The sequence below is a fragment of the Pogoniulus pusillus genome, chromosome 16 (assembly GCF_015220805.1).
Source record: "Pogoniulus pusillus isolate bPogPus1 chromosome 16, bPogPus1.pri, whole genome shotgun sequence".
Taxonomy (NCBI): domain Eukaryota; kingdom Metazoa; phylum Chordata; class Aves; order Piciformes; family Lybiidae; genus Pogoniulus; species Pogoniulus pusillus.
Window position 1 is genome coordinate 13,374,109 of NC_087279.1, and position 11,556 is coordinate 13,385,664.

Genomic DNA, 11,556 nt, shown 5'->3' on the forward strand with positions numbered 1-11,556 from the left:
ACCGCAGCCAGGCAGCTCCAGCTCCACGCCACCCGTTCCGCGCCTGCGCAGCGTGGCGAGGAGCAGCCGCAACGCGCCTGCGCCGTGTCTGGCTGGGCTATATAGGCAGCGGCGGAGCGGGCCGGGGCCGGGTGTGTGCCCGCTCTCGGGATCTCGTTTCCGCCTTTGCCGGTGACTTCCTTGTCGAGTGTCGTTCAGGCGGCGAACGGAGATGGAGGCGGTGGTGCGGCGCTGCCCGTTCCTGGCCCGTGTCTCGCAGGCTTTCCTGCAGAAGGCCGGGCCCTCCCTGCTCCTCTACGCCCAGCACTGCCCCCGCATGATGGAGGCATCGCCCCCAGCCGCCGCCCGCGCCCTGGCCACGTCCGCAGCCCGCGGGCAGCAGGCGGAGGAAGAGACCCCCACGACCCGGCCGGGTGAGTACGGTCAGAGGGGAGCCACGGACCACGCTTGGGATGGGTGGCGGGGCGCCGGGCTGGGTCACGGTGTCCAAAGGACAAACCTAGTCACCTTTACATACAGATCTCAGATACAGAAGGAAGCTTCTGGAATAGGCAGCTCCAAGAGAAGGGTTGCTTAGTCCGTTTAATTGTCTCAGGTAATTAAACGTGAGCACAAGTAGGAAATCGCATGTTCGGTTGTCCCGCAGCCAGCTCTGCTTGGGGATCGGTGATCCTGAGTCTCAGAGCTGGGGCCTCTTCCACTTGAGCAGCTCTCCACCCCACCCGCTAACATTCCCTGGGGTCTCACCCTGGTCCGTCGGGGAAGAGCAGAACGTTCGGGGTTGGGAGAGACCTCCAAAGGTCATCGAGTCCAACTGCCCCTCTAGAGCAGGATCACCAAGAGTAGATCACACAGGAACGCACCCAGAGGGGATTTAAAAGTCTCCAGACAGGGAGACGTCACGACCTCTCTGGGCAGCCTGTTCCAGTGCACTCACCCTTGCTGCAGAGAAGCGTCTCCTCGAGTTGAGGTGCAGCCTCCTGTGTTCTAGCTCGTACCTGTTTTACCTTGCCCTATTACTGGGCACCCCTGAAAAGAGACTGGCAGCAGAGGAAGGACTGTGGCTGAGAGTAGCCCAACTCCAGAAGAGAAAATCTCCCCTTTGGGAGCAAAAGCAAGATGCTGGGTCTTTCCCTCAAACATCTCTTGGTTGTTACTGGGATTTTCTGCTTGTGTGAGTGATGTATCATGTAATTGCTCAAGTTAAGGAGTTCTGAATGGCTTATGCCAAACAAATTTTGAGAGTAATGGATAGAAGAGCTTAAGACCACATAATGAAAACAATGAAGCTGAAGTGTTTTCCTTTCTCTCCCCTCACCTTAGAGGCAAAAAATGCCAAAGAGGTGTCCAAACAGAATACAGATGGAACCCAGCTACCTACTGGCCATCCACCTGCTGGAAGTAGCCATGGCTCTGCTTCCAAATGCCCATTCCTGGCAGCTCAGATGAATCACAAGAACAGTAATGTCTTCTGCAAAGCTAGCCTAGAGCTCCAGGAGGATGTGCAGGAAATGCAAGCAGACAGGAAAGGTATGTATTGTGTGGGCTGAAGGGTTGGTACCTCCCCAGAACTTCTGCTGCCTGACTTGGCCCTGTAGTGTGACAAATACAACAGTCACCACTTAAATGATTGAGTAGGATTATGGGAGCCTTCAGCAAAAAGCTGTTGCAGAATGTAGGTGCCGGTGGCATACCTGTAGTATTGTGGAGTGTTTCCCCTGGGCCATTTTGGTGTGGGAATACCCTGTACTAGCTCTAAATGTGTGACTTGAGCTGTTCTGCTCACACCCAAAGTAGATGCTTAGAACTGAAGAAAGCTTTACTGAGGTGCCTATGGATAAAAATGATATATCTAGAGGTGGAGGAAACTAGGTTGTGGTGCTAGGCAAGTACTAGCACACTAGCTGGAAAAGAAGTAGGAATGTTTCTTTGTTTATAGAACTAAAGAGTGTTGTCCAGCTTACAGTCCTGATATGGAAGGGCTGTCCTTCCATGGAAGGTTCTCTGAGTCATGGTGAACCAAATGTGTCATAAGGACACATGTTGTAACCAATATACATGTAATTAATTAGTAAGACTTTCCTTTTGTCTTATACAATGCAAAACCCTAGACAAGTAGTTGATCCTGTCAGGAACCTGTGGATTCCAGCACTTGCTTACTAAAGAACAAAGAGTTAAAGTTACTTGAAACGTTTGCTTTGCTGAACTCAGCTTACTTCATTTTGAACTGATTGAATTCTCTGGAACTCATTACAATGTCTGCAGGTACAGAATTTGCCAAAATACCAACTACTTCCACGGTGAGGGCCACTGAGTTGGAGGGAGAAGAGAGGAGTGACTTGCTTAAGAAGTTTAAGGATATTGTGCTGAAGCAGAGACCAGAAAGTGTCTCTCATCTGCTTCAGGATAACTTGCCAAAATGTAAGCTTGCCTGACTGAGCCCCCCACGGGCCTGTTCTCTTGTGGTTATTTCCTTTGTGCTTAAGTCTCTGTCTCATTTCAGCTGTATCCACCTTCCAGTATGATCAGTTCTTTGAGAAGAAGATTGATGAAAAGAAGAAGGATCACACCTACAGAGTGTTCAAAACAGTGAACCGGAAGGCACAGATCTTCCCCATGGCAGATGACTACACTGATTCTCTGATCACCAAGAAAGAGGTGTCTGTCTGGTGCAGCAATGATTACCTGGGGATGAGCCGTCACCCTCGTGTCTGTGGAGCAGTTATGTGAGTAGCACTGTAGTATGAGGCAATCGCAGGCTGTAGTGCCCTGCAGAAGCTTTTCTGAGAAGGCTTCTGAAGAACTGATTTCTGTGTTTTGCCCCATAAGATGCTTCTGATATTCTTCTTGGTAGATAATTAAGCTTATACTCTTCAGCTAGGGTAAATAGTGAAGTACGTAGTTCCAGGGCTGCACAACCTCTGTCAGTCACTGGCCCTGCTCCTTGAGTTTTCCTTAGAAGCTGTCAAATGTTACCAGATAAACTGGATGGTATATTGCAGCTGCACTTGGTAACTGATTTCTTTGCAACTTGGGGTCCAGTAAGCTGAGTTTGCTCAAATATCTTAAACCTAACAGCTGCTTTTTGCAGCCAGTCCCTTTTTAGCACAATACTGATTATGGACTATAATGTTGTCAGCAGCAATGCTTCAGTCATGTCACATAGCAGTGCTAATGCCTCTCTTTTGGCCCTCTCTAGGGATACACTGAAACAACATGGTGCTGGAGCAGGAGGCACAAGAAATATTTCAGGGACAAGTAAATTTCATGTTGACTTGGAAAAAGAGCTAGCTGATCTCCATGGAAAAGATGCAGCACTGTTGTTCTCATCATGCTTTGTAGCCAACGACTCCACTCTCTTCACTCTAGCTAAGATGCTGCCAGGTGAGATCTCAAACTAAACCTGCTATTTAACACTGAAACACAGCCTTGCCCTAGGCAGTTGGCAGTACATTTTACAAATGGCTACCCAAGGCAAGGGTTTGTCCTAATCAATCAGCAAAGTATGGCTGTGGAGGAGGGATTTATCCTCTATCCAAGTTATGCTTAACTTGAGCAAATTGTAGTAGCAGCCTATGGAGATTCAGGAATTATAGAAGGAATTGGGCAGAAGGCACATAGTCTAACGCTCTGGCATTTAAGTGCCACTTGAAAGGCAGCAGGAATTTAGCATTCCCCAACATGTGGATATGAACTTCTCTCTAACTTAAGTTAGGAGAGTTAAATAAAAACATTAAGGACTTGGAAAAACCTGTCTTTGTTTCCTTAAGCTCACATTTGTGTTACATAAGTATTATTCTTGCTCCGTGGGTTTTAACTTGCACTTTAAATCAAGAGCATTACTTTCTAGAACATGGTACCGTTGGCACCTGAACACTTCCATACATCCAGGAGTGCTTGGAATCAGTTGACACTTTCTATGCTTGTATTGTAACTGGGCTATTTCCTCAGGCTGTGAGATCTACTCTGATTCTGGAAACCATGCCTCCATGATCCAGGGGATCCGTAACAGCAGGGTGCCAAAGCACATATTTCGGCATAATGATGTCAACCACCTTCGAGAACTCCTGAAGAAATCTGATCCATCTACCCCTAAAATTGTTGCATTTGAAACTGTCCACTCAATGGATGGTAAGTTGACATCAAACTCTGCTCTCTCCTTTCAGAGTGGCTAGTGCTTAAATCACCTCTAGTTTAGGTCTAGAAGTGCACAGAGCTACAGGATTTACATGACAACAGTTTTCTGGAGTGCCTGGTGCTTGGGGGTGCTTCTGGTGTTTTACCCAATCAAAGAACAGGGAATCCTAAACTGCTGGTCTCTTGCTTTGGTTCCTAGGTGCAGTCTGTCCTCTGGAAGAGCTGTGTGATGTGGCCCACGAGCATGGGGCAATCACTTTTGTGGATGAAGTACATGCTGTAGGGCTGTACGGAGCTCGAGGTGGTGGTATAGGAGACCGGGATGGAGTCATGCACAAGATGGACATCATCTCTGGAACGCTTGGTATGCATGGTCTGGCACTTCTACAGAAGCTAAGGCAGCAAAGCTGCTGACTAGATAAAATTAAGTGGGTTAACTCAATCAGTCTATTCAAATGAACTTGCTAAAAGGCTGCTGGGGGCAAGGGTTTTTCAGAAAGCCCAGGGGATTTGACTGTGCCCTGCAGTTTGAAAAGCTTGCATTAAGCTCCTTGTACTGCCTCAAATCTGTTAAGTTAACATTGGGATTTACCTTTAAACAAGCTAGCAAGAAGCCCTCCAGTGGCATATTATACAACTCTAGAATAAATTCAGGTGAGAGTGTTAGTAGGGTAGAACTCTATATTTAGTAGTACTTAGTTCTTTTATGTGCAGCAGAGTGCTCCTAATCTAGAAACCTGAGATGGGGAGTTATGTAAAGAGATTTGGCAAGCACTGAGGCAACTACTATTGTCTGAGTAGAATGCGGGTTTAGGAGTAAGTTTACTGCTGCAAATTGGAGAGTGGTTTAAACACCTTCCAAAATGTAAATAAAACTTGCTAGGAATTTTGTGACTTTGAAACTTACAACCTTGAGTTTCACCCTATTGGAGACGAACATTTGCTAGGCAGCTTACTTCTCTCTGCAGCTGTGTTCTGGTACCTGAACATTTGGAAAGGGGGACTCTTGTTTGCTCTTAGGAGCATAAGCTATTTCTAGCATCTCTGGAACCAGATTATTTTAAATCTGCTGAGAGACTTAGTGTTGATCACTTAGGGTCACTACTGAAGTGTGTGCTTGGTGATTTGGCTTATAAGATCTTCCTCAGTCAGAACCTGTATATTTGTGAGAGTCTTGAGCTCTCCTTGCTGTGTAATAACTAGATCCACATTACCAGGATTGGCTTACAAAGCTGTCACGTGCTGAGTAAATACAAGATTAGTGAGGGGTGCTAGAGTTGTCTGCCATGAATACATAAGTATGTAGTCACAACTCATTCCTTCAAGTGAAAGGTTTTAATACTTTGGTGCCATTCTCATGAGTGGAAGGAATAAGCTTGGTTGCCTTTTTGTTTCCCCAGGCAAAGCATTTGGTTGTGTAGGAGGATACATCTCCAGTACAAGCTCTCTGATAGACACTGTCCGTTCCTATGCTGCTGGCTTCATTTTCACCACATCCCTGCCACCTATGCTCCTGGCTGGTGCCCTGGAATCTGTCAGAACCCTGAAGAGTGCAGAGGGACAAGTTCTGAGGCGCCAGCACCAACGTAATGTGAAACTCATGAGACAGATGCTGATGGATGCAGGGCTTCCTGTAGTGCACTGCCCTAGTCACATCATTCCAATAAGGGTGAGTACTTGGGGTGCTATTGACACAGGACAATGGTGCCTGTTTTCACAACCATGACATTACACTTACAGGTGTTAGGTTTGAACTTTGGTGAATGTTAACTGCCCTAGTAATTGGCAATGATGTGCTAGGAGCCTGGCTTTAGCTGACCTCAGCTTGCTGTAAACGTGGTGAGGCAGAGCAACGGGGTATGAAACCCACAGTCTAACAGTATGCAGGAAGGAAGAAAGCTGGTAACAATCTAGGAAGAACTTTGGTATAGAGCCTATGCCCAGAGTGGGGTCTACAGCACAAACTTAGCTCTCTTCTGTGTATGTGCCCATTGGAGTAGCACAAGGAAGACTCTCTAGACCTGTGGTTCTTGTGGCTAGCCAGGTGGGGCTGATGATTTTGCCACTGTGCATGGTTGTGTTGTGTTTTTTGTAAATTAATTTTGAACTTTAGGTTGCAGATGCTGCTAAAAATACTGAGATCTGTGACAAACTGATGAGCCAACACAGCATCTATGTCCAAGCAATCAACTACCCCACAGTTCCCCGTGGAGAAGAACTGCTACGTATTGCCCCTACGCCTCACCACACCCCGCAGATGATGAGTTATTTTCTTGGTGAGTGGATTCCTGCATCAGTGCAATGAAAATACTGGGTTGACTCTGCAGTCTTTGTACTGAAATTGAGACTAGGGAGTACTGTCACTAGCTGAACAGTGTCTTCCCACTTCAGCATACATAGCACGTAGTTCTGCACTGAGCATGCTTTGAGCATGACCTGAGAAGGCCAAGAACTGACCGTGCACTGGCAGTGCTGTTCTGTCACCACCCTGCTCGTGCACTGCCCAAACTAATCTTAATTTGTTACATGGGATCCAAAGAATTCTGCCCTTCTTGACTGAGCTGTTAACCTTAGGCACTGATCTCCCCAGGGAAAGTAACTTATTTGATCCTGTCAGAGGTAGTATAAGGATAGCTGAAACTTAGCTGCAGCCCAGTCACCTTGCTCAAGGAAAATCATGTCACAGTGATTTCGTGTTCTACCTGCTCTCCTAGCAAATGAGGGATGTGGACGCTGCTGCTGCTTCTCTCAAGCAACCTCTTGTCTTAAGTTTTGATCTTAGTGACTTTTTCTGTTCATAACAGAAAAACTGCTGGCTACATGGAAGGATGTTGGTCTGGAGCTAAAACCACATTCGTCAGCTGAATGTAACTTCTGTAGAAGACCTCTACATTTTGAAGTGATGAGTGAACGGGAAAGATCCTACTTCAGTGGCATGAGCAAACTAGTATCTGTCAGTGCATGAAAGTAATGGTGTTAGCTGTATCTTGTCTAATTCCAGTACCCAGTCAGTAGTATTTTTACACTGCTTAAGTATTTTAATCACAGTTTAAGCATTAAGCTCTGAAAATAAATTTCTAGAGCCAGTATGCCCACTTGAGTTTGTTTCTCTGTTTATCTTCTAGAAGTGAAACTTGAAGAGTCAGTGGTTGGAATAAACAGTCTGCACCTTACTGCCCTTCAGCTGAAGTACTGTCTCCTTACTAGGTCCCAAAAGCTGGTGTGCTAAAAGGGTGGAAACTTGGTATTTATTCTTGTGAGCTTTTTACCTGAGAGCTGTTGAAAACGTGCAGTATCTAGTATCACATGCACATTGAAAGCATATGCTGCTCAAGAACTGCTGTGTAATAAGCTTGCACCCATATTTTTGGAGGCAGGCAATTAGAATCTGTTCTTCTACATTCTATCTCCCCCTGCTGCCACATTCTTCCTTGGTCCTTTTGTCCACAGCTATTCCTGCTGTGGTATTTAGTGTGGTGCTCACTATTAAGAGGAAAGAAATGCCAGTGGGGTTTACTGAGTGATGTGGCAGGGTGGTGGAGTGGCTGGGGGAGGAGGGCATATTTACCACTACAGTGAGTAAAATGCAAGTTGCCTCTGGCTGGCTGTCTTGCTCCAAGCCTGCATGATCAGCTCTTGGCTTCAGTCTGAAAGTTGTTTCTTAGTAAAATGCTAGTAGATCTCAGACATCAGTCATTGTAAGAGTATCAGTGCTGCTTTTACTACTCTGAAAACCTGGACCTGTTGCCTAGTTGCCATTGTCTTTAAGAAGAGCCAGGGCCTGCTTTGAACAGGAGGAATTAATTTTGTAGGGGTATGCATTTACTTGGAGGCCAACACTGGTATAAAAGCAAGAGCAAAGCACTAAACTACGTGCTTCATATACAGCCTATAATGGCTCCAGACAAGCTTCCACAAGGCACTAAACAGCTACTTTGTCCAAGTACTCTTATTTTCTATATGCAGCAAGCCAATCTGGCACTGCCTGGTGCTGTCCTGCTCACAGGCATGCTGAAATTGTTTAGGAAGGTTGCAGAGACAGAAGCTCAAGTTAAACAAACCCATCAGCTCCACCCACTGGGAGTCAGTTTTGCATGTACTGAAGCACACTGCCCTTCTCAGAGGAATTCTTACTAAAATGTTTGACATCCCAGGCAGTCAAGCTACTTTTAAAAAGCTCTTTGCCTCAGCCCTGTGCAGGTGTGTGGGAGAGAGGAAGCTATAGGATTAAGCTGGCAGTGTTGCACTGTTGCTAAGCAAGGCCATTCATGAGCTGGCATGCTCAAACCCAGCCACCAGATCATCGTCTTCTGCACAGCTGATTAAAGCAGATTTGCTTTCACATGCTGTGACATTATCCTGATCCTACTGAGGCAGGCTGAGCACTGCTCCAGGAAGAACACATCATTGTACCCTGTCTGCCTCACCATGAGCAGTTCATGGCCTAGGACTGGATACATATGCACCTCTGAAACACAGCTGGTCTCTATGCTTTAGACTAGTACTGTATTAGCTTTGAGACATCATCAAGTGAAATCCACAGATCCTGCATCAGCCTCTCCTAGAAGTGTCCCTAATGTGCCATTGCCAAGTGCTGTTGTGAGTGATACATGTGCATGGGATGGCAACCTGTGCTGTGCTGCTGTGTGAGGCACAGCTATAATCTGACAGTGCAAGGTTACTGGGCTGTTAGTTTCTTCACTGAAGGGATTCAGGATTGACCCAGTTCATGTTACATACCTGTTCATAAGCCAAACTTCTAGTTTTTATAGCAACTACTTTACATTCTGAAAGCAGAGAAGAAATAGGATGGAAAGGGTCCAGCTCTCAGAAATTTCAGAAGTTATTCGTATTTGGTCCCAGAAGAGAGCTAAATCCCAAGATTCAAGGCTAGCATCCTTTGAAAATTACAGAAGCACAACAAAGCTTGGCACAGGGCAATTGGTACATCCACACCCATCAACATCAGATGTGACAAGTTACCTTCAGTTCTGGTACTGGCAAACAAGGGTGTGAATGCAGAACCAGCGTGGAGTCAGAGGCCAGCAGAAATCCATCACTTAACTGCAAAAGAAGACAAATCCAATGACACATAGGAAGGATAACTTTTTTAACACACACCCCCCAGTGCAAAGAGCAAAGAATGAAAAACCAGACATGTATTGTTTCCCAGCAAACAAAGCTTGAATGGTGGATTGCATAACTGGGGATGGTTACGTAAACTTTAGTTTGGTTTCTGGAAAAATAATAGAGGAAGTAATCAGTAAAAGATGTTTAAAGCCTGAGACGAATGGTCTGTGGCAGTGGCAGAGTAAGCAAGTGAGAACATAGCTGTAAGGCCACTGCCAGCATTTGGCTGGGAAAAAATAATTCTTCCAGCTGAACACCACACAGCCCTAAACTCAAACCCTCCTCCACCTCTCAGCCTATTTGCACAATGGAGAAACTCAGGCAGTATAGGGACAGTGACAGCATCCCGAGTGCAAAGAGGGGAAAGACAGATCAAGAGAATGCCCTTCCTGCCATGGCCGGCGCCACATGCTAGGCTAGACAGGCTGTGATGCCTTCCATCCCCTCAATCCCCTCTCCACCCCTGTCTGCAGCAAAGTCCCATGGGGCATAGACTGCTAATGAGCAAGCTGCTCATGTTCAGGAAACTTTTGAGGGGCTCAGTTTTCCACCAAGCCCCTTGCCATGTGATGTAGATGTTTGGAAATAACCCACGAGTTCAGTCCACGAGGAGGAAAGCAGCATGGTGAGCTCATGACATTTGTTTCTTTAGGGAACTGGACTAAAAATAGCCCATCAGGCTGGAGTCAGCTTCTCCCACTGGCAGCACTTTGCTGCAGAGAGGGAGGATGCTGTCCAAGCCACTGGGCTGTTGCTGCCCCATGATGCAAGAGGCTTTCTCTGGCCTTATCATGCCCCAGTTGCCCCTTGCTGAAACAAGAGTCCTGCAGGTGAATAAATGCCCTGAAACCCATTCCTACCTCCTGCTTTTCCTGCTGCTACCTTCAGCCATTAAATCTATCCTGTTTCCTACCACATGGCCCACATCCGTTCCCCATGCCACAGCTTTAAAAGCCCCATGAGCTCCCCAACGACTGCAGGTCAGGGAAGGGGCTCCTGCCTGAGGCACTTCTCTCAGGGTGTGTCCAGACCCTGAAAGACTTTTCCTTTCCTGCTCCCAAAAGCAAACCCATGCTGTACTCCTGAAAAACCCAGGCTGAGCTTTGGCTCTGGGTGAGCCATCACCTCTTGTGGGCTCCAGGTGGATACACACAGCAAGTCTCATCCTGAATATCAAACAACATCACAGGTCTGAGTCTTCTGCTTTTCCTTCTTTCACGTGGGCCACCTAGCCCCACATCAGTCTGGGCTTATGCCTTGAACTGAGACTTGCTTTTAGATAATTTACAACACCAGCTAAGAATTAAACCATCAGGAATGACTGCTCATGCCCCTGCCTGGAGGGACAGACAGCAATAGGACAGACAAAATGTGGTGATCCAGGCAGAAACAAGATGTTAATGCAGGGAAACATCCAAGAGGTCAGAGTTCTTAGGCCCTGCCCTTCTTCACAGGGAGCAGAAGGCAGCAAGTGAGCCCCACAATATGGGTTGTCCCCTGATCCCTAGCAGAGCCTGATCTGCGGCTGCTGCTCCCAGGGAGGTGCCAGGCCTTAGGGGCTGAGGAGGAGCCACCCTTCCCAAAGGCACGCACACATGCACCCCAGCAAGAGCCATTGCTCTGAATCTCCACCCTTGGTGAGGGCTTGCAAAGGGATGCTGCAGCCACCCTTCTGCAGGCTGGTCCCACCAGCTCCAGCACAGGAGCCCTCCCTCCACTGCCTGGTTTGTCCACCTTGGCAGGAAATCCACTTCTTGGCAGGCATGGGGTGAGGCACGCAGGGGGAGGAGAGTGCACAATACCTGTGCTTGCTACTCCCCAGGGAAGAGCAGCAGGGGGCTCTTTACAAAGGGGATTGCAAATGGGTCTCCTGCCCTCTGCCTGCAGTTGGCTTGGGGGATGCTTATGGAGACTCACCACAAACTGCTGGAGTTTGGACAGACATCAGCCAGGCTGCAGGTAGTGCTAAGCAGAAGACCTCACAGCCTAATGCAAAGGAAGGTCCAGGCCCAGAGCTGCTAGCCCAGCACCAGCATGGCTGGTGTCCCAATTACTTTGAACGTTCTATGTCCCAGCCACCTTCCAGCTATCTCAAACCATTATCCTGAGGCTCCTTCCTCCCCACCCACACCCCCCCCAGACTTGCACAATGCCAGATAAACTCACCTGCTTGGGTAAAAAACCTTTCACTCCTGACCTCCTTCACTTTCCTCCCTGCAGGCTGCCAATACCAGAGAGGGTTTGAGGCAGGGTGTGGAGCTCTTGAGAGGGTGAGGGCTCATATCCCTT

The 11,556-nt window shown here is 47.5% G+C and overlaps 1 protein-coding gene and 1 long non-coding RNA gene across 2 annotated transcripts; one reads left to right on the forward strand and one right to left on the reverse strand.

Moving 5' to 3' along the window:
• The first annotated feature begins 104 nt into the window (after positions 1-104).
• Positions 105-7,310, forward strand: ALAS1 (5'-aminolevulinate synthase 1). Its single transcript, XM_064156582.1, has 10 exons — positions 105-413; positions 1,324-1,530; positions 2,266-2,421; positions 2,504-2,726; positions 3,200-3,384; positions 3,952-4,131; positions 4,337-4,501; positions 5,538-5,806; positions 6,251-6,413; positions 6,942-7,310. Exons 1-10 carry the CDS (start codon positions 212-214, stop codon positions 7,100-7,102), a joined length of 1,911 nt encoding a protein of 636 aa, XP_064012652.1. The 5' UTR covers positions 105-211; the 3' UTR covers positions 7,103-7,310.
• A 1,661-nt stretch (positions 7,311-8,971) lies between these two features.
• LOC135182462 (uncharacterized) lies at positions 8,972-11,556 on the reverse strand. Its single transcript, XR_010305222.1, has 2 exons — positions 11,434-11,556; positions 8,972-9,201 (listed from the first exon to the last, which is right to left on the reverse strand). It is a non-coding gene; the product is annotated as an uncharacterized LOC135182462 (long non-coding RNA).

Coding starts and splice junctions, on each gene's coding strand:
- ALAS1 (XM_064156582.1), top strand. CDS start 212: ATGGAGGCGGTGGTGCGGCGCTGCCCGTTCCTGGCCCGTGTCTCGCAG. Junction 2,727..3,199: donor CGTGTCTGTGGAGCAGTTAT/GTGAGTAGCACT, acceptor GGCCCTCTCTAG/GGATACACTGAAACAACATG. Junction 4,132..4,336: donor AACTGTCCACTCAATGGATG/GTAAGTTGACAT, acceptor TTTGGTTCCTAG/GTGCAGTCTGTCCTCTGGAA.